This window comes from Alligator mississippiensis, chromosome 5 (assembly GCF_030867095.1).
Source record: "Alligator mississippiensis isolate rAllMis1 chromosome 5, rAllMis1, whole genome shotgun sequence".
NCBI classification, from domain to species: Eukaryota; Metazoa; Chordata; order Crocodylia; family Alligatoridae; genus Alligator; species Alligator mississippiensis.
The window spans coordinates 149,442,940-149,466,423 of record NC_081828.1 but is presented as its reverse complement, the minus strand read 5'-3'; the positions used below and the strand labels follow the sequence as shown (position 1 = coordinate 149,466,423).

The following is a 23,484-nucleotide window of genomic DNA, read 5'->3' as shown; positions in this document are numbered from 1 at the left end:
TCCAGCCTAAACCTACACTCAAACAACTTAGGGCCATTATTCCTTGTTACTCCAGGAGTTGCTTGGTGGAACAGGGTTTCTTCCATTCCCCACTGGTCCCCCCTGGTGAGTTTATAGATGGCCACCAGGTCCCCTCTCAGCCTTCTCTTGTGAAGGCTGAACAGGTCCAGGTCCCATAGCCTCTCCTCATAGGGTCTGCCCTGCTGTCCCCGGAACATGCGAGTGGCCCTCCTTTGGACCCTCTCAATGCTTTCCTGAAGTGCGGCACCCAGAACTGGACACAGCACTCCAGCTATGGCCTGACCAGTGGCCCATGTTCATTTTCGAATTGATAATCACTCCAAGATCCCTTTCTGTCACTGTGCCAATGATAAGGGAGTTCCCCAGCCTATAGGTATGCTGATGGTTCTTACTGCCCAAGTGCAGCACCCTGCACTTGCCAGTTTTGAATCCCATCCTATTCTCAGTCGCCCGTCCCTGTAACCTGTCCAGGTCCAGCTGTATCCTGTCCCTCCCTTCTAGCATGCCCACCTTGCCCCAAATCTTGGTGTTGTCAGCAAATTTGAACAGGGTGCTTTTCACCCCCTTGTCCAAAGCGCTAATAAAGAAATTGAACAGTACAGGCCTGAGGACCAAGCCCTGGGGGACTCCACTGCCCACATCCCTCCAGGTCGAATATGACCTGTCCACCACCACTCTCTGGGTGTGGCCCCTCAGCCAATTTGTGATCCATCTGACTGTGTAGGCTTCAATACCACAGTCACCTAGTTTTTTTAATGAGGATGGGGTGGGAGACAGTGTCAAAGGCCTTCCTGAATTTCAGAAAGACTACATCCACTGTGACACCTGCGTTCAATGATTTTGTGACCTGATCATAGAAGGTAATCAGGTTGGTCTAACAGGACCTGCTGCTAATGAAACCATGCTGGTTGCCCTGAGCATCATCCCCCCTGCTGGTACTTCACAAACGTGCTCCTGGATAATTTTCTTAAAGAGCTTCCTCAGGACCGAGGTAAGACTAATGGGCCTATAGTTGCCTGGGTCCTCCCTTCTCCCTTTTTTGAAAATGGGGACCACACTGGCCTTCTTCCAGTCTTCTGGCACCTGGCCAGAGTACCACGAGTGCTCGTAAAGCCGTGCCAGGGGCCCCATGATAACCCCTGCAAATTCCCTCAGAACCCTGGGGTGGAGAAAGTCTAGACCTGCTGATTTGAACATGTCCAGCCCCTCCAGAAGTTCCCTAACTCGGTCCTCCCTGAGTTTCTCCTCATAGGGCTTCTCCTGCATGCCCCTAACCATATGAGTGGCCCTCCTCTGGACCATCTCGAGTCTATCAACATCCTTTTTGAAGTACGGTGCCCAAAACTGGATGCAGTACTCCAACTGCAGTCTGACCAAGGCCACATAGAGGGGAAGTATCACCTCCTTGGATTTATGTCATGCATCTGCTGATGCATGATAAAGTGCAGTTAGCTTTGCTGATGATTTTGTCACACTGATGACTCATGTTCATCTTGGAGTCCACTATGTCTCTGAGATCTGTTTCTGCTTCTGTGCTGCTGAGAGGGTCACTTTCCAGCCAGTAGATGTGCTGGATATTTTTGTGCCCTGGGTGTAGCACTCTGCACTTGTCCTTGTTATTTTATGACTCATTTTAATTACAAATTTTAAATATGTAAACTGGAATTATTTTTTGTTGGTATAAAAATGTCCACCTCTTCTTTATTTTCTCACTGTAATTCTTTTACAATACGTGTTATTCGTATGCAATATAAGGGGCTACAGTTGGTACTGTAATGCTTTCAGTAAAGCAGAAAGGGGTTAAATGCTGTAAATGCAATAATAAACTTTAAATGAATTTATAGTGGCTTAATTGCATTAATTGTCTCAGGCAGAAGGTACAGCAGCTTTGCACTGTACAGAGATATATTAGTTACCTCAGCCAAAAGTAAGAAAAATGGAAAGATCAGGAAAGAGCCTCTTTGTCCAAAAAAAAAAAAAAAGAATGGAAACATTTTAGACATAGTGCACATGGCTCAAAATGTGACAGATCATCTTTAAAGTCATAGATAGCCTAAAATAAATTACTGAAGATACACTATTACAGTGGCATAACAAGCAGAGTTGATACTCACGACTAACCCTAAGGGAAGCATGGTTCCAAAAGCTGTGTGGGGTGCATACAGGTTTGGAGAGTGAGGGCAAGAGGCGCGCGTTTCTGAGAGCGGGAGAAGAGTGCTCAGATTGCAAGAGTTGTGAAGCATAGCATCCTTACGCATGTTGAGAACTCCTAAACAGTCCCTGGCTGAGCTGTTGCTGCTGCCACACACTCTGCCCACCCTAGCTGTGGCTGTGAAAACAGCAGCAGCCAAAAACTGTTTTGGAGTTCCCAGCGTTAGTATGCTGTTGGGGTACAAACTCTGCAGGAGTCGGGAGTGATTCCAACATCCCTCCTAACTTGACACCAGAGTCAGGTGCCCATCCCACCCCCCTCTAGTTATGCTACTACACCACTTTATTCTCAGAAGTGAGAAATGAAAGTACCCTATGGTGAAGAACATTACGCTAAACTTATTCTCGGATATAGTACTCTGGAAAGGCCTTGTTACATGGAAAGTTTAGGCAGCTTTGGAGCTCTTAACCCCTGGACTGGTTGCATGTTAACACCTTTTAAGCAACTGAAAGCACACGCTATTCAGCTTAAAGTTACATTAACGCAGTATACTTTTACCTATGATCTACCTAATTTTTTTCCTGTTCCATCGCCATGTGACTACTACACAGCTACTCTGCTTAAGTTGAAGTCCTCCAGTATCCCAGAATGAAGTGCTCCCTCCTGACAAGCAGGGACACCAGGGCACAGCAGGGCTGGCACAGCACCTCACATCCCAGGGATGTTGGGCAGAGCGAGTGCCACAGCCCTGGAGTGCCTGGCAGCTGTGGTGCCTCCTGCTGCCACCCATATTGGCTCTGCTCCTGCTAGCAATGGTGTGGGAGGTGGGTGCCACCTGAACTTCAGATAAAAAAGGATTGAGCCCCTTGGAGTTCAGAGTGAGCAAGCTCCAGGGCTGCAGCCCTAGAGCTCTCTGGTCTCATTGACACTGACACAGTGGCTCTGCACTGACAACAGTGCCACCAGGCACAAGCCCTGACAGCTCTGCTTTTAGCGTGGAGCCACTGTGTCAGATTCAGTGAGACCAGAGAGCCCCAGGGAAACTGCTCCCCCATGTCTCTGCTCTCACTGCAACTAACACAGTGGTGGGCCTGCTGTCTGCCCAGTGGGATCAGTAAGCTGGTCCTGCCCCTAGTCCTGCCCCTGCTCGCCAAGTCTCTAGTGGCAAGTCACAGCTGTGCAGGAGAAGGAAAGTCAGAACAGGTTTTTTATCTTACCATGTGACAGCTCCAGTAAGCCAAACAACATTAAATCGATTAACATTTGGTCATCTTACACCATAAGATCTAACAAGGCCCTAAATGTACCTGGTATTGACAGTATTTTCAACCTCATTTTACTTTATTACTTTGAGTATTTTGTGTTTTGTTTTATCATTTTATTGAGAGCTAATCATTTTGGATCCACCTCTGTAACAAATGTACCACAACCTAATCTAGTACATTTTTTTCATATCCTGAGTGAATATAAAAACATTCCACTTCAAGATTTTTTGTGTCTACTGAGGCTTATAAATCAATAGGATGGACATAAATTCATCATTATTATACTTACTGCATTGAAGTTGGGGAAGAGATTGACTGCTGCTGCAGTGTCCAAAGGAAATGGAAGAAATGGTTTAATATCCAGCGATGGCTGCAAAGGTGGGGCTGGAGGACGTACCAGGGCGGGAAGAGCAGGGCTCTGGCATGTACCACCTTCAAGGGAAAAGAGAGGAACATCTTTACTCAGAATCTCCACATCAATTTGGTTCTAAAAAAACTTTGGAAAAGTTTTTCCAAGCGCTAAAAATGATTTCAGCTGTTGACTGTTTATAAGTTTTTTGCTCTCTTGACTTAATTAATGCTCATTTATCTAACAACTTTACAATGAAAACCAAACCTAACAGACAATAGTAACTTACTGGCTCAAGAGTTGATCAATACAGTTATGTTGTAAATACACTACTATAAAATGAGGAAATTCAGCATTTGCTGCAATTCTGAACACTACTGCAGTTAGAAAGGTACTGGTAAACACTTTTGCTTTTGTGGGAGGTGAGGTTGATTCAGATTTCTGAAAAAGACAAAACCTCCTCCTTGTTAAAGCTACCAATGAACAGTTCTGTGGGAACAATATGTAAATGAGGAACTCTCCTTGGCATACCAACAAGCAGCTACCTGCTTGCAATGGACCATACTTTTACTTATTTGTTTGCTTCTTGCCATGGATCACAATATAATCCAGATGACTGAAAGCTGGGAGTCTTCAAACTCAATTTCTGCTTCCAATGTCTCCCATGTTTTGGTTACATTCCAAAACATGAATTCACTGTTAATTAAAGACTGTTTGAATCCTAGGAAACTGTTAAAATATGCCAGTGTTCTTTTAATCTGAGAGGCAGGCAGCAGACTGTAAAAACCTGCTGGTGACAGTCCAAGAAACATTTAAAAAACACCCCAGAAAATGCGAAGTTTTGTCCTGTTCATTGAACATGTAATGTGGAACAATCGGAAACTTCTGCCTGCCTTACACACACACACACACAGACACACACACTTTGTAGACAAGTAACATATTTTTCATAGAAAGAACAGTCAGAATAATACACTAAATCTGTCCAGAACTGACCAGCAAAGCTGCTAACCGGGGTCGCAACTTTTAACTGAGGGCTAACAATGCAAGATTTGATTAACTAGTCACAGCAGGCTATCAGCATTTCTGCTTCCAGGTATAAAAGCAGCTGGAGCCAAATTATCAAAAACCACATTTTTTGCCGACTTTTCAGTTCCTTTTTGAAATGCTTTAAAGCACCGATGGAAAGGACGCATGAACTGCTAATAAACCAAAAGTATTAACTTAGGTTTCATCCTAATGAAAGAAGGTTTAGGTTGGATATTAGGAAAAACTTTCTCACTAGGAGGATGCTGAAGCATGGGAACAGAGAGGTGGTGGAATCTCCATCCTTGGAGGTTTTTAAGGCCTAGCTCAACAAAGCCCTGGCTGGGATGATTTAGTTGGGGCTAGTCCTGCTTCGAGCAGGCTGTTGGACTAGATGATGTCCTGAGGTCCCTTCAAGCCCTAATTTTCTATTATTCTAATCTCATCAGGGTTTTACTTTAGGTAACATCACTGATTTCTTTGAGTCACTATTGATTTCCTTTAGTGTAACAGTGAAGAGAACTAGGTCTTAGATCAAGGTACAGACACAGGCCATGAACAGATGCTCATTTATGGGAGGGGAGAAATCTTTCCAGAAGAGGGACCGTATGGCCATTCAGCCTGCAGTTGCCTCCTCTCCCCTGCTCTCTGCATCTTCCTGAGACAGGGATGATCCAGTCTGTGGCAGGGAGTGGAGCAGCACTGAAAGACTGAGGTCTGAGGAAGCAGCCTTCTCCATTCTGCTCCTAGTCTTTTGGAGCAGAGTGGAGGAAGCACTAGAGCAAAGCCCTCGTGCTCTTCCCTGAACTGGATAGGGCCCAGTTTGGGGAAGAGGCAGGATGCAGCAATGGCTACTCTACTCTTCTCCTGGACTAGGCTTGCCTAGCTTGGGGAACTGCCCATCTTGGGGAAGGGGCTGGAAGCTTTGCCTTGCTTTTTCTCTGTCCCCAAACAAGCCCTTCACCCACTCCCCAAATCAGGAATACTGCCTAAGGAGCAGGCAGGGAGCAGCAAGCAGTTTCTCCTCCACTCTAGGAGGTGGTGCTCTCCCCTACCTTGGGAGTCTTCAAGAGAAAGTTAGATAGGCATCTAGCTGGGGTCATCTAGACCCAGCACTCTTTCCTGCTTATGCAGGGGGTCAGACTCGATGATCTATTGAGGTTCCTTCCAACCCTAGCATCTATGAATCTATGAATCTACGCCCAATCTCAGAGAGCAGAGTGGAGGGAGCAAAGGGGAAAACCCCTTGCCTGCTTCTCACTCTAGGACTGGGTGACCCTGGTCTTCAGAGGGCATAGGAGCCTTTCTTCATGGCTTCACTCCTCCTAGTCCCTGGGTGGAGTTAAGCTGAGAAAAAGTGTGAAGATGTTCAATCTTCTGAGAGAAAGTCTCCCAGAAGTGATTTCTACCTCATCATAATTGGGTTATATTTCTCCCAAAGTGGCTGTTTTTGCACTGGGACAAAAAAAAAAAAATTTAGAATATTTTTCATTCCATCCAGGAAGAGCACACACCAACTGCTGAAACTTCCTTAGCCTGACGAAGGGTTTTTGAACCCGAAAGCTTGCTTAATAACTATTCTCCAACTATTTGGGTTGGTCTAATAAAAGATATCAAATTCACCTAAGGAACCTTGTCTGTCTAGAATATCTTCACACTTTTGTTTTTTGCTGGGTGATTCTCCCAATAGAAACTGACCATGGCCATGGATTCATGGTGAAGACAATACAAGAAGTCCACACTCATTGTATATCAACAGAAAGTTATTAATCATCTGCTTTATGAAGGCCATTTACACTGAACTTGAAATCAACGGGGTGACTAGTCAGAGACACAGGACAATACAAGACACATAACCAGGGTATTGGTCTGATCTGCCATGGCAATTCAACATGTTAATATTGAAATTTTATACAATGAATATAAAAAAAACAACCAGATAGGCCACACCAGCTACATCCAGCCAAACGGAGAAACTATCCCTGGTAAGTATATAGCTGCATAAAAGGTTCACAGGACATTTGCAAGGTCTTGATACCTTTAAGGTAGTGTCAGGCCATAAGCTACTTATATTGTTACTATGTCAGAATCAAAAAATTTCTTGTGGCGCTTGTTGGGATTAAAGCCCATTGTAGATTCTGGACTGGGTAAAGCCTCACTAGTAATGGATGGCTTTAAGAGGATACCAGTAGATTTACCAAAGATTGGAAACTGTCCAAAAGAGCAGAGATATTCTATTTGAATAGTAACTCTAGACATAAAGGTTCTGATTATCCTTAGTAATGGTACCGTAATCTCACAGTATGAGCATTTCCTGTCACATGACAGAGCCCTGGTTACCTGAACAATGCCATCCAATTGCAAGAGTATTTTTTAGAAAGACAGAAAGAGAATAAAAAGGATTTGGCTAGATCTACATTGCCTGAGGCTTAGATCATCTGGGGCCAAGTTAAAAAAACCTATGGCAGTCCATGCTTCAACCATGCTCTTGGGGCATTAAGTCAAAAGTGGCATGATGATGTTTCAAAACATCAACCGTAACTGTTTTAAAGTATGTCATTAGCAGAACTAGAATTGAGTAGCAGCAAAGTTCATGAGGATTAATTATTGTACGCAGGAAACACAAAGGGTAAAGATGAGACATAGGGAAGAGTAAAGAAAAAACAGAAAAAGGTGGAAGGAGAAAGGAAAAAAAAACGCAAAATGGTAGTCAAAGCACTGAGCATATAAACATGAGCATATTTTCCTGTTGAGTAATAATGACTGGCAACAGCATTCTTAACTCATTACAGTATTTACATGGTTTCAGTTACTACATAAAGATGAAGATGTAATTTGTGCAAATTTCCCACTGACAGCTGGAGTAGTTCCAGTATGGATGGATGGAGATAGCCAGTCCATAGACTAATGGTTTTCAGTCTGTAACCTGGGGTCTGCAGAGCACGTCTAGGGGATCTGTGAAAAGTGGCTGTAAAGATTGTGGCCCTGCCTGAAGGGGAAGCACTGCTAGTGCTGCTGCTCCAGCTCCCCCCATGGCCACAGGCTACCTGAGCACCAGAAGCAGGCAGCCCAAAGCCATCAGGCAGAGCACATGCTGTTGTGCTGCTGCTCCAGCTCCCCCCAGAGTCAGCAGGCAGCCCAGAGCAGGCAGAGCACAGATTTCCAAAGGGATCCATGCCCCCATTCAAAATTTGTTGGAGGTCCATGAATGAAAAAAAGGTTGAAAACCACTAGATCATACATCAAAAATGGAATTTAGCTCTTCCCGTAGGGTGCATTTCCCATCTTTTGCTATCCCTGACACCTGCTATGAACTGAAGGGCACTGAGTATTCATATTCTTTCAAAAATATGTTAATTGGATACTTTTTAGCCGAATGCTATTTGTGACCCTCACAACATTATATCTTATTAAAATGTGCTGTTAATACTCCAGTATTTGGAGACAAGTCATATTCTGATTCAGCAGAGGAAAGTCCTGCCTAAATTAGATGAAAAGTCCTCAGAGATCTTAGGTACTCATGTCGGGGGTCTGAACTCAGAGGAAGAGGATAAGCATACTGTTATTTAAAAGCTTAATTGGCTCCATATTTGAACCAAGCTCTAGAAAATCATTTGTTATTTCAGATTACATGATTCCTCAGCCAGAGTGACTGATAACACATCTATGGGAAAGATGTGTGAACAGTTTTAGAAAAAATAAACTCACTCACCTTGAACTTTTGCCTTTTCTTATATTCACGTAAAACAGCTGAGATTCTGAAAAGTTCAAATAACTTCCCCCAGTCTCATTTGAACTGAAGCACTGCTGGGTTTCAAGGGGGGGATAGATATTTTGTCATACCACTAGGAAAGTTCTTTTTGCAGTAATTTTAAGTGATGTCCAGCAGCCAATATTGCGTTTCGTCTTGAAAGTATGTATTATACTGAGCACAGCACTCATTACAAGTAAGATTCACATGCTATATGGTACAATTCAAATGAATAAATGCTACTCTGAACTCAGCAGGAGTTTGTACATTCCTGTTTCTATGCCTTTAACCAGGTAATTTTTTTCTTATAAGTACAACATTAGAAAAAAGGGAGCATGGTTCACCTGGAGGGCAGACATACCTACCTGGAGATAAGATTAGGGAATATCTCTAGAGTTAAAACTTGGAATTCCATTCCACCAGAAACTGAAATTGTTAAATTTGGGTTGGTTATGAATTGAATGTAAATTAAAAGAGCACTTATTTCCCGAAAAAATATTTTTTTAAATACATCATTTATTATTCAGTAATATATTCCTTTCAATAAAAGTAAAACAAGTTTCATGCTGATTTTGACTTTTGTATCTTCATAATTTAAAATAAATTATGTGAAGTGAAAAATTATTTCCAAATTTTCTAAGGAATAAACTATTTCTTTCCAATAATGTCAGAAAGGGACTTTTTGATCTTATCTGTGATTTTATTCTATTGCATTTTAAACAGAATTTAGTCAAATATCAAATCATTTACTCAGAAAGTTTCGATTTTAAAAACAGCATTTTTTGGACAGAAAAAAAATGTTTCACTGAAGAAATCTGAGCAGCTTTAGTTGAGATTGTATAGGTCACTCCTATGTGAAGAGGTGTATAAATGTGCTTATATGGCTACTATAGCTGCTTTAAGACTGAATTAATGACGTGAAGAAAAGTCTTGGAGAGCCCAAGTTATTTGCTGCTTAGAGTACAAAAATACTTTTTCCTTATGTCATAGGTATGATGGATCAAAGTCCATATCTTTCAGCCTTGCTGACACACTGGGCAAGTGCCTGCCATTGCATTCTTTGATATGGATAAAGACAAGAAATTGTTACTTGTTTTCCCACATATTTTCCTCTTGTGCATTCTGAGTCCTTTTGTTCAATGGCAGGTTTAAACTCTAGTAGAGAAGCCAGATATCTTATCAAAAAGCCTGTCCTAATGAGATTTCCAGTTCATTGTTTTCATACTCGAATAGTTTAGATAATTTGCAAAGCATTTGGAACTTTTAGGTGCTATGCAAACTGGGCATAGGACTCTAAACTCATACTCTATTAATCTAAATCTTTTGAAATTCTTTTATCGTTTACCAACTCCTCCATCATAAAATAAAAAAGCAATTCCATTCTTAATGCTCTTTTCGCTCCTTCATTACTCTTTAAACCTTTTTCTTTTAGGCTGTGCACATATTGCAATCTCAACAGATCAACCAGACCTTAAACTACTGTCCAAATTGACTCCCATCCTGGAGCCTGGCTTCTTTAGCAAACCAAAAATAATAAAATGTAAATCTCATCATAAGGTCTCTCTCTCCAACTTTGCTATTCCTAGAGATCCCCTCCAAGGCCTTCCTCTCTTATCAGAATTCCTTCTGGCCCAAAATAACATTCAGAGCCCCTTTATAACCTGGTTGGAACTACAGTGATCCATTAGCTGGTATGCTTCATCTGTAATGATTCTGAATCTTAATGGAGGGTTTTAGTACCTGAGCCAAAGGTGATTTAGGAAAAGAGCCCTGTATTCTTTTACAGGACCTTATGGCCTGTCGGTCCCATCCTACCTAGCAACTAAAATTTATCATGCAGACTCTGAGTCAAAGGGTGATATTTTTCCCCCCTATAAAATTTTTCAATAAAATCACCTAAGACAATTTTAAAGTATAAAAGTGGGGTTTCTTTTGGGGGGGGGGGGGGTGTACACATTCTCCTTTTATAAATTTAGAAATGTTTGGGTTTGGATAACCCAAAGCAGTTTAACTTTTAAATTTTAAACTGCATATGGATTTAGTCATCAATGTAGACAAGTGCTTTTGACGTGTTTGAAAAGATATGGTTCATGAATAAAAATAAAATACAAGCAATTAAGAATTATAGGCGGCCCATCTTAGTGTCTATACATGGTGTGGGAGGGTACATTTTAATTAGAGTGACTCCAGGACAGCTGCTCTAATTAAAACGCCACAGTGTCACATGTATTCAGAAATCCTGCATTTCAAAATGGCAAGGGTGGAGGGGGGGCACTTTAAATAAAACTCATTCAATTAGTTTTAGTTAAAGCACCCCTGCTACCAATTTGAGATGTAGAATGCTGAATATATGTGAGCATTCTAATTACATTACATTAATCGAGTCTGCTACAATATGTTCTAATTAGAACATGTTGATGCATGTGTATACGCACACCATAATAGCTACTAAATTTTCACTGTTTACTAATAATTAACACATTGCATTTAGTTTGAATGAGAAACTGAAGAGAGGAATTCAAAGAAGAGCAAAGAGTCAAAAGAAAAATGTTCTTTGATCAAGAGCGAACTATGATCCATAGGAAAATAACTGGTGTTCTATGGGATGCGAATTATAGATATGACTTGTAAACTAATTTGATTTACCAAGACATTCAACTGCTAGGTCATATTCTTTTATTTATGTTTTTAATGCTAAATTGTTTATTTGGCTCTGAATAACCTTCTTATCATTGGATCAATGGGCTTCTTTTTGCAATAGACACTTTTCTTAGGAAGTGCTAGATTGGCAGCTTCAGATTACTTCTGTTCCGCAGCATATAGTATCTATTGATATGAATTATTTTAACTACAAATGATAAAATATTTTCCACATAAATCCAAACATCTTTCACTCTACAATATTAATTAAAATATGTCCATGCTTAATGTAAAGAATATTAATTTGCTTTGTACCCTTTGAATTGTGTGTGTGGACATGAATCTGTTTCTTGCTTTTAAATATTGAAATGTAATTGGCTAAGTTTATCCTTGGCATTAATCCCTATGGATCTTAGAAAATTTTACTAGGGTTTAGTTACTTGGCTAAATGTAGCAGCAACATACTGGTAATGAAATCTGACATCCTGCCATTTATAATACTAGGGTTCTATATATTTTAGCAGTATATAAACATCTGAATTTTGTTTTTGTCTTAAATGCTTTATTGACTTTTTCATTTTGCAAAAAGGAAAATTTTTGAAAATTAAAAAAAAGTTCAAAATACCGCAATGAATGATATAATTACTGTTAACCTCAGAAAATGTAATATTGGATATGTGAAAGTCAATACCAGAAAAATTAGAATCCTATCCTATTATCCTTGTTCATCTCAAACTCCTTCTCATTTTCATGGGAAGGAAGAATTACAGCCTGGGCACCTGTAAAATATATGGCAAAGCAAGCTTTTCTTTTGCTTTGATGTTGATAACATTAATAGCGAATCACTGTGGATATGAGCAGACCAAAAATATATACATATTTAGAAGGGAAGTGGACCTAAGAATGATTTAGAGTGAAATGTGCTACCTTTTTACGTGTTCCATCTTCTCTGCCTCTGGAAGTGGAAGTTAAACCACATTAAGTTTAGTAGGGGTTTAGGTTGTAGCCGTGTTGGTCTAAGGATATAGGCAGACAAGGTTCCTTGGGTGAATTTGATATCTTTTATTAGACCAACCTAAATGGTTGGAGAATAGTTATTAAGCAAGCTTTCGGGTTCAAAAACCCTTCGTCAGGCTAAGGAAGCTGCAGCAGTTGCTGTGTGCTCTTCCTGGATGGAATGAAAAGTAAACAAGCCAGGGGCTGGGCTGGGCGGGGGAGTGAGTTGCCAGGCAGATTGTAATGTATCAAAAATCCAATGTCTATGTTTAGTCCCTGATCTCTAGTATCCAGCAGGTTGATGAAATGGAGCTCATAGGCTCGTCTCTGGGATGTGTTGTGTAAATTTCCCTTGAGGATCAGGACTGAGAGATTGGAGAGAGAGTGGCCCTCCTGTGAGAAATGTGTCCCCACCGGTAATTGGGTGTTTCTGTCTTTGATGGATTTCCGGTGTGCGTTCATTCTGGTGCGCAGTTGTTGTCTGGTCTCTCCTACATATCTTCCATCAGGGCATTTGGTACATTGGATGAGGTAGGAGGTGCAGCTGTAAGATCCTGGGATGCTGATGGCTCTGTTGTGGTGCGTAGTAATAGTGGGGGTGGTGGAGATGTGGGGGCAGGTTTTGCATCTCTTGTCATGGCATGGTCTGGATCCTTTTGGTGTGTTCTGGGGTGGAGGAAGTTTGCTTCTGGTGATGAGGTTGGCGAGGTTCAGTGCTTGTCTGAAGGCTAGGATGGGTGGTTCTGGGAAGATCTTTTTAAGAATAGGGTCTCTTTCTAATATGGGTTGCAATTTTTGGAGGATTTTCTGTACAGGTTCAAGGAATGGGTGATAGGTCATAACCAGCGGTGTGCGATTTGTGGGTGTTTTTCTTCTGTACTGCAGCAGTTCTTCACGTGGTATCCAGGTGGCTCTTTCAAACGTGCGATCTACCTCTCTGGAGGAGTGTTCTTGCTGGGTGAAAGCCTTTTTAAGATTGGTGAAGTGGCAATCCTGGGTGTTCTCTTCAGTACAGATGCGGTGGTATCTGAGGGCTTGGCTGTATATCACAGCTTTTTTGGTGTGTTTTGGGTGATTGCTGGTTCTGTGCAGATATGTATGTTGGTCTGTAGGTTTCTTGTATACTGTGGTCTGTATTTTAACCTTCTGGATACTGATCCTTGTGTCTAAAAAGGGGATGTTGGTGTTGGAGTATTCTAAAGAAAGTCGGATGGAGGGATGGTGACTGTTGAATTTCTGGTGGAACTCAATTAGAAATTCCAGGTTCTCACTCCAAATGATGAAGATGTCATCGATATATCATAAGTACAGCAAGGGTTTGATGGTGCAGTTCTTGAGGAAGTCTTCTTCCAGGTGGCTCATAAAAAGGTTGGCATGCTGTGGGGCCATTTTAGTGCCCATAGCTGTTCCCATCATCTGGAGGAAGTGTTAATTATTAAAAGTGAAATTGTTGTGTGTGAGGATGAAGTGTATAAGCTCAGTGATATCTTTGGGTCTGTATTCTGGGTTGTAATCTTGTTCCTGTAGATATGTAAGGCAGGCTTGGATGCTATCCTGGTGTGGGATGTTGGTGTATAGGCTGGTAACGTCCATGGTGGCTAGGAGTGTGTTGCTGGGAAGGTGGTCTATGTTTTTAAGTTTCCGTAGCAAGTCTGTGGCATCTTGGACAAAACTTGCTCTGTGGGTGACAAGCGGTTTTAGGATGGATTCAACAAAACCTGATATTTCCTCAGTTAGGGTCCCGTGGTTGGATATGATAGGTCTGCCAGGGTTCCCTTGTTTGTGGATTTTAGGGAGCATGTAAAAAGTCCCTGGGTTAGGTAGCGGGGGGATCAAGGTCTGTAGTTTTTCTTGTAATCTTGGTGGAAATGATTTGATGGTATTGTTGAGTTTTTTGGTGAAAAGGGGAGTAGGATCTTCTTGTAGTTCTTTGTAGTAGGTGGTGTCAGAGAGCTGTCTGTTGGCTCCCTTTATGTAATCCTCACGGTTTAGGATGACTGTGGCTCCTCCTTTATCTGCTGGTTTTATTACTATTTGGTGGTTAGATCTTAGAGATTCTATGGCCTTTTTCTCTGGTAGAGAGAGGTTGTTGTGGTGGCGTGTGTTGCTGATTATTTCATTGTTCATTCTTTCCCTGAAGTAGTCAATGTAGCGGTCAAGGTTAGGGTTTCGTCCACTGTGAGGTGTCCAATCTGATGTTTTTTGGGGTTTTTTGGCATTGATCTTTTCTTGAATGATGTCACAGGATGAGTTGTTGTTGGGAGTGGGTTCAGTTTGGTCGTGGAAATATTCTTTGAGGCGCAGGCGTCGGAAGAATTCTTCTAGTTCTCCACATTGAAGTATTTTATTAGGGTATTTTTCTGGACAGAAATTTAGGCCTTTAGAAAGGACAGATTTTTCAGTTTTGGTAAGTGTGTGTGTGGAGAGATTGATAATATTTGTGGGTTGGTTGCTGCTTGTAGTTTCATCAAGTGTGAGGTTGGAAGGTCGTAAGGTGTTGGTGTTGTTCCTCTGATGGTTGTTTTGTGGCTGGGGAGCTTGTTCTTGGAGTAATTTGTTCCATTTCTTCTTTTTATGTAGGATGAATGCTGTAGAAATTTTTTGTAGTCTTTTTGTATCCGCTGTATATTGTCAGGGAACATGCGTGGATTTCTATCTTTTAAGTTGTTGTAGTGTATGACGATTTCCTTCCTGAGTTGGAAAACCCAGACTTGCCCACAGTTCAAGTAAATTTATAATGTATTAGGCCATCCGTCACATGGCTTGAAAGACAACTGCAGTCCTTGAGAATTCTCTCATCCTTAATTTAATTTAGGAAGTATTTATTACACTTGCAAAGAATGCTTCATAAATTCTGGGCAGTTACATTTCAAAATGTGTCTACAACTGCATGAACAGAGAAACCTCAGGATTTGCTTCATAGACATTAGCATTTATTTTCGCAATGTATCAACCAAGCATAACCATATCTATCGTGCTAGGGATTTCTGTCTAGCTAGCTGTCTTGGTCAGGGATCACACCTATGGTGCTCTGCCATACAAACAAAATTAAAAAGTATGCTAATTAACCTTTTATTTGACCCAAAATTAAATACTTTTCTCTATTTTTATCTACTTTTATTTAATTATTTTTATTATTAAATTTAGAAAAAATCCAAAACAACATTAAGCTTTAAAAGAAAATAACGTTCAAAATTCTTTTAAAAGAACAGGAGAAGACTTTTTAATTTTAATTTTTTTTTTTTTTTTTTTTTAGGGTAGAAGCTATTCAACTTTACATGAACTTACGAATAGTTTTGGTTGACCTAAACATCACTTTTCAGTATACATACTATTTATTTGAGGGGGAAAAAAAACCCCACTAAAAACTATTTAGCTGTTGATATCTGGAGGATTATTTTGCCCTGAGATAATGTTTATTTTTCTTGTAAAGTCAGGCACTTCCTTTGGGAAAATATGCCTTCTAATTTACTATCTATGACCCTGTATTCTAATTCGATCCTTAGAAATACAGTATTGTCTTTCATAATTATTGTATAAGGCATCATGTTGACAAATCTCAAGCATTGCATTTAGAGAGACACATTTTTAACAGAGTAATGTCTCTGCTTGTATAGTCATATATATGAAAGAATTACATTTCTTTGTTGCCTGCAAGGAACGTCTTTGGTAGTAACGGGAAGCTGACATCAGGATTTGGGTGCCACCTGCTAACTATAATTTCCCCCATTCCTGTTTCTAGCATAAGGAAACCCACTCAAATCCCTTGCAAAGCTATATCACAGTTCATATGGAGAACAGGATTTGTCAATATTAAATATCTAATAAGATGTCACATCGACTGAAAACAGGATCCAAACTCATAACCCAATATATAATACACCGCAGCTGCGACGTGTACCAAGCAATTTTTTTGCCACATCTTGTTTTTAATCATACCTGCTGTAGGATTTACTTCATAGGAGGAGGAAAACACAAGAGTTACTTCTGATATTTATCATGTGTTGTTATCATAGTAACTGACTATCTCACAATATTTGATAAACTTATTAGAGATGATCAGAAAAATTCTGATGAAACATTTTTTTTCTTCATCAACACATGCTAATTAATTGAAATGGAAATGTTACATTGACAAAGTTCTGAAAGAACCCAGGCATTGTGACCTCAGAAGGAAACCACTGAACACCTGCTTGATTTTCTGTCAGGTCACCTACTGATGGCTAGAGATTTGGGAATTCCCAATTTCCACTAGGGCCACAGCTTCACAGCTGCCCACCAGGCATGTTGCCTAGAATCAGGGCTCCAATTTGTTATGTTTTGCTGAGAAGTATGAAGCTTTGGGGCTGGATTTCCAACCTAAGCAAAATTATTTTTTTTAATCTGTTACCTTTTGTGAAATGGAACGACCTTTCTCCACTCAGTTCTGGCATTTGGTCACACAAAAATTCTGAGGGGTAACAATCTAATCTGATAATTCCCATTTAAAGATGAAGAACTGAAGCTATGAGGGGCACAAAGGTCATGCTTGGGGATGCTTCAGGTAAGGAATAGGTACATCATGTATCAGAATGCTAATGCCTTGAACCATATATATCCCACGACACAGAATTTAAATTACTTGCTCAAGATCACACACTTAGTGACAAAGTGAGGAATTGAACCCTGATTTCTTAAAACCCAAGCTATTGCCCTAACCACTGAATAATAATCCTCTAATTTCCGTTTCTAGAGCAGATTTACTAGGATTTTTCATGATCTGATAAATGCACATATATATTTACTTAGAATGGAGATATAGAAATGGATAATAATTTAAGTATGCTGCATGTAATGTTTCTATACACCTCAGTGACTGATACACATTTTCATATTTTGGATAAATTACTCGTGAAATAATTATCACAGGACACACAAAAGATGTGAAATTCAAATGCAACTTATTCAGAGATGGTATATTAACTCAATGGATAAGTGTGTCTGAACCAGTTTGTATACATAATAAAAAAATAGCCTGTTTTGAACCTTAGACCAAATTCCACCCTGACAATCAGGCACAGTTCCAATAAGTTCAGGGAGGCTGTACATACTTATACAATGTCTGAAGTTGGTCTCATTCCTTTCTCTCAACCACAGTGAATATTTGTTTTATGTTTTGCTAAAAGAAATGAAATACATTTATGAAGCATCCTTCTAGAAGACTGGAGCCTTACACTTATTCATCATTAATATAAATTAAAAACTGTAGTAAACCATATATTTCTTTAGTTTTAAGTGAGAAACAGATTTAGGATTTAAAAAAATGACAAGAAAAATATTTCATTAAAAATCAGTGTTTCTCTAACTTTGGCAAGCTGAGCCACACCTTCAGGAAAATGGAACCACTTGCACTCACCAGCCATCAAAACTTTTAATGTGTTGGCTAAAGTCATGGCCCTCTTTATCCATCCGATACCCGCTCTTGGCTATTCCTTTTCCCTGCAACTGCAGGAAGTACTGGTGCAGATCTTCATAACATAAATATTTTTTGCATGTTTTGATGAGCAACTCAAAATTAACAGAGCTAATTAACATCTACTGAAAACAATGCAGCAGTGCACACTTCAGAACTACTGTTTCAGACTCTCAGCAAAGTCAGATGCCTCAGCCCTAATTACTTTTACTCTGCATTTATAAGGTTTTCTTTGCAAGAGCTACAGTCTTACTTTGGAAAGTAAGCAACCCACAAGCAGCGATTCTGAGATGTCTGTCTGCCCTACCATACTGATCTCCTCTAATTTCTCTTCTGGTGATTCTCCTTTCTTTGAGCAAACTATTACATATTCATACTTGACTATGAATATCAACCCCCTCCTTAAATATCAGTGTTCTTTAGTAAAAAGGTTGACTTCAGGAAAGTGTACTTTAGAGATGCAAAACTGCCCTTCCCAAATGTAGCAGTATGCTAACATTTCCATCATCACACCATAATGCCATGTTATGGAAGACTGATCAGATTTAGATGACAGAAGAGGATGTGCTATTCAGGAAAAGAACTGAGCTTTTTCTACTGATCACTTTTGTCTACCAACTTTTATGAGCAGCTTTCAGCTCCAGCCTGTACTCGACCCTGTTCCATTTGAATTTAATAAATGTTCAACTCTTACAGCTGGAGTTGGTTCCCTGGGACTAGCATCATAATAGGATGCACTGACAACCTAAACATTACATCATAAATGCAGACCTCAGAACAGGATGGCTCATAGTGTACAAGATCTCATCCATTAGCTTGGATTTCTGGCCAAACCATTAATCCAGCCCCACTCCTTTCTCATGTATTGTCAGCACATGCAGTAGTAGCAGAAATTCTGAGAGCTCTTTGTTTGGCTCTAGAATGGCTTCTTCATTGTTAGTTGGAGCATTTGGGATTTCCCCATACTGAATACTTCTGATGCACTCTTATAGCATTCAGTCAGAAAACTCTTAGATCATACTAGACTTGTATCTAACTCAAGGCCCAAGAGAAAGATTGTTATAAACCAAATGGGTTTCACAGTTGACTTACAGGTGAGCAGCCAGTTGAAAGGCACAAGAGTCAATCTATATCACATTCCTCCAATGTCACATTTCCTTAAACTATCTTAACCACGTAGCCTTAAAAATTCAAACACTATCAATAGTTGAGTACTGTAAAATCATATTACTTTACAAGCATTACACTTTTTGACATTTAAAAATCTTTGACCTGGCATATCCAGCATTTGGATTTTTCTAATGTCCTTATAAAGGTAATGTTTATGGTATACCGAGCATACATTTGCAAGGGTTATTAATCAGAAGATCACTACACTGCAAACAGATTTTCAAAGAATCATTTTTATATTAGCTGTTTTTAAAAGCTCCATTTTTCCAAGTGCACACTTGGAAAAATAATGATTGACTTCTGCTGCTATGATGTCTTCAATTCAAATGAAACAGGAGTGCTACTTAGAAAAAAATATGACTAATACCACAAAACAGATTTACTCCCTGCTACTAATTTAGCAGAAATGTGATGAGGAAGCTCTTATTGTACAGGAATGCCATTTCTACTAAAATAACAGAAAGGCTGAAAACCATAAACTTTATTAATAAGCCTAACTTTAACATATATTGTACACAAATAATACCCATTTCTTTCTATGGAGTGTCATGCCAGTGACAAAAACAGGAGGTCAGTCACATAGAAAGAAGATAGCCAGAGAATAAGGGTTAATTTAGGAAGTAGACCAATGCGACACACAGGGAGAAGAGTGCTCAATGCAGGAGGATGGAGTTTTACCCTGATGAGTGTAACTCCTGAGAGCTGCTTCTTCTATCATGCTTTGAAGGAATGGGGATGAAGTCAGTGGCTTCAAGTGAATCCACCAGAACACTCCCTTTATAGTGAGAATGAATAGCAAAGGAGGATGCTGCTATGATCCTGTGGCTTTATACTGGTAATCTGAAGCCTTGGGATAGACACTTGCCAGCATCAACCACCAAGGAAGTACGTTAAGAGACTGAGCTGGTAACAATTCTGGTTTATTTTACAAAATTTCCCAGTGATATAAAAAAAAGTGCTCCATATAGTTCAGTTTTGACGATGGTTGATTATTTTCCATTGATAAAGACATAAATGTGGAACATGGCACTTTGGAATCCACCAGTGGCTTTTCATTTACAGTAAATATTGATTGACTAAATATTTTAATTTGGTTTCTGGTAGCTTTGTGTCTTTAATGATTAAATAAATGAATAAAATATATTGGAAATATAAAGGAAATTTATAGAGTTAATTAGAATAGCTATGGTTACATTAGATAAAATGAAAAATGCCTCTGGACATGCGACAACCACAAAGTCATGGTGGTTTGGAAGAACTTCTTCTACAGGTCATGTGTTCCATAATTTGTCGCAGTAGGGTAAAGGCTGTTTTCAGAGGTGGGATGCCTGACAGGATGGGCCACTATTCTGAGCCCATGATATCATCAATACTTTAATCCATTGCTACATGGATTAAGAAATTACTCATTAAAATATTTCATCATGGCTGTTCCACTAGCATATCTTCAGAGGGTAGTTATTACCTGAAAACTTTACAGACCAAGGACTGTGACTATCTTTTGTATCAAACTTTTATAGACTTCAAGGCTAGAAGAAATTATTAGATAATCTTTATATTACAGGCACTTAAATTTTACCTATACATCCTACATTGATCCTAAAGTTTTCTGTGAATTTATAACAATTGAGTTCTCAAGAAACTGAGGTGTTTTATGCCACTGAAGAATATAAGAGAGCCCAAGGTGCCACCAATGCCCCATATACCTGCTCTTGTTGTTTTGTCCAGATGATCCTAGCAGGTGGTACATACTGCAGAGGATGGTAAAAAGACAACATCAAAAGAAAAAAAACAAAAACAAAAGCCAAGGTTTCTGGCAATCTGCCTAGGGAATTTGATTCCAACCCCAAATTTATTTTAAGTTTGACTTGTGAGCATGTGCAAGAAAGACAAATCTCTAAACCACCTGAGGGCACTAGTCCACTCCATCTGGTGTCCCCCATCCCCAGCTGTGACCAGTTCTCTCATGCTTCAAAGAAAAATATAAATACACACACACCATGCCAAAATTAATCTGGTCAATTATACGCCAGGGGAAAAAACACCTCCTTCTTGACCCTTGTTGAAGCATGGGCACTGAAGTCTTGAAGCATGAGAACTTAGAGTCACTGACTTCACTAACATGAAACTCATCCAGGTCATAAAAACATGTTTAGACAACATGAAATAAGTATAATTTTGACAGTTTTTTACCATACGATAAAGGACTAATCATGGCCACTGCTACATAGTGAGTTGAGTATGACTCATAAGATAAAAACAGGCAGAAATGAGAAGACATCAGCCTTTTTCATATTAAGAAATTACTCATTTAAACACTACAAATTGCTAATTGTCACTGAATTTCATAAAATCTTTGTTGTGCTGTACTGATCAGCACATCTGCCATTCTTAATTTGGCTCATGAGGGATTGGGAATGCAAATTATTAGATACTCCTAGTTTTTAGCACAATGTTTGGGTTCAGGAGAGGGTCAGGCATGAAAAAAGGTCAGGTGCGTATGCAAGCATAAATCCCTTAGCAAGTTAAGAACAGACGGGTTACATCAAATTTGGGGGGCTGGAGAGCAGGAAAAAAGAGAGAAAATGGAAAAAGAGTGGGATGACTGAAAAATCAACGGAACATATTTGAACCTTGGCTAGCATAAATTAAACAGATGTTTCATGGAAATTCTATACCCAGTCACAGATCTTGTTTTAATAAAGTTGAATTAGGATATGTAGAAATATATGTTAAAATAAATTACTTGAATCTTAAAATGTTGCTCATTATAAGCCTTTATTTTAGTAAATTTCTCTCCCCGTGGCATTTAAGGTGATAGTAACTGTACTGTATTTACAAAATACTGATTCTACTGCTAACACATTTCACTGAAATAACACAACATGCTGCATGCAATCCAAATTCAAAGGAGGCTTGATTTTTTTTTTTTTAAATACAGAGATAAATGTATGACACGGTATTTTGGAATCCATCTATTCTATTGTCTCTGGATTCTACAAGAACTCTACAAGAACTATAGGTCTGTGCATCTACAGATTGGTTTATCACCAAGACAATGCCTACTCTGCAAAGCAGAAAGCGCTTGTGTGTGCAGAAGAAGTCAACAGAAAAAAACAAACAACTCCACCCTCCACACACACTTGGATCCCATTAAACAGATGTTAATATGTAGAAAAGATTTCTGTCAGGAGAATTTGGGTGTTTGGATGGACAGAGAACTGCTTTATCACATCTAAAAAGAGGATCAAATGAGAACATATTTTATGTGGTAGCATAAAATATGCATCATGCATCATACTGTCTGTATGAATGCTCCAGAAATGGAATTTTCTCTCACTTCCACAGAATGTTTCCTCCAGACCAGATTAGAAGAACGAGAGGAAAATATATATATATCATGTAACAGACTTCCTTTAATACAAGGTTTCCCTGCAAGTGTTACAGTACACTAGTCACCTCTAGATATGAGTACCCAGGAGCTCAGAAGCAAGTCAGTACTTTAGATTCTAGCTCCTAGTACAATCCCATACATACACACACTTAGTGACAGACAAATACTCTACTACAGCTGCCAGAAAATAAAATATGCAAATACAATAGGTACAAAGGAGTAAAACAACAGAACTTAACTAGCTTTATTTAATACAGTAAAACCTCATAAATTCGGCATACTCGGGACCGAGCACCTGTTGGAAATGTTAAGATTCCGGATTTTTGAAACTGGAACAGCGGCCAGTCGCGGAGTGGGGTGGGGAGCGGTGGCCGGTCCCAGAGCAGCGGCCATAGACAGAGCGGTGAATGGTGGTGGCAGCTGCCATGTGCAAGCTTTCCCCTCTGCTGTTTCAAGACCAGCCACTGTTCCCACTCCGCTGCTCTGGGACTGGCCACCACCACTCCCCGATGTGCTAGATTTTTGAGCATTCTGGATTTTTGATACCCGGATTTATGAGGTTATACTGTATAAAAAAAGTCAAACGATCACTATGCTGCAGAAAAAAATAGTGCACAAGCCAGCCTGAATTTAGTCTTGCACAGCTGTACTTCATTCTTTTCTCCCTGGGGAGTGGTTGGTAATCTTGTGTGTGGGACAAGATACATAGACTTTAAAACCCTGAAGAAATGTAGTATTTGAAGTGGCCTGCTGGACCATCAAGTTGAGTCCCCTGTATTCTCAAACAACTACTTATCCTAAGGATCTAAAAGATTGCCCACTCCACTGCTTCTCAAACAGCACAGCCACAGATCACTATGATAAAAAAGAAACAATTCTATGTTATGTCATAGGTAAAGAGTTAGGGAGACACGGACACTGCCAATGCCTGATTTGAATGAGATATCGCTCTCGGACCTAGAGACAGGTAGCCCTGAAATAGCTGCATATTGATAACACCAAACTGACCTCTGTACTTCCAGGTCTTGAGTAGAGTTGATCAGTGGGTTTTTGCTTTTCTTTTTCCATTAAAACAATTTTATTTTCATGACAAATTGCTTTTCAACCAAAATTATATTTTAATTTTTGGTTGAAAATTTGAAATTTTGGCATGAACATTTTTTCCACCCCCATCTGTTTGCAGGTCTGCTTTTTTTTTTTTTTTTTTTTACTGCCCATGTATTTGGAGTAGTTAAAAAGGAATGGGATGAAGAAAAGTTTCTTCAAGG

The 23,484-nt window shown here is 39.7% G+C and overlaps 1 protein-coding gene across 12 annotated transcripts in view; it reads right to left on the bottom strand.

Annotated features, from left to right (window-relative positions):
- ZNF385D (zinc finger protein 385D) overlaps nt 1-23,484 on the bottom strand; it is a 752,238-nt gene that overhangs the window by 228,699 nt on the left and 500,055 nt on the right. For all 12 annotated transcript variants that reach the window (XM_059728861.1, XM_059728862.1, XM_059728856.1 and 9 more), the window contains one exon: nt 3,728-3,870. In XM_059728861.1, coding sequence (XP_059584844.1) covers nt 3,728-3,870 — 143 coding nt within the window. The remainder of the gene's footprint in view (nt 1-3,727; nt 3,871-23,484) is intronic.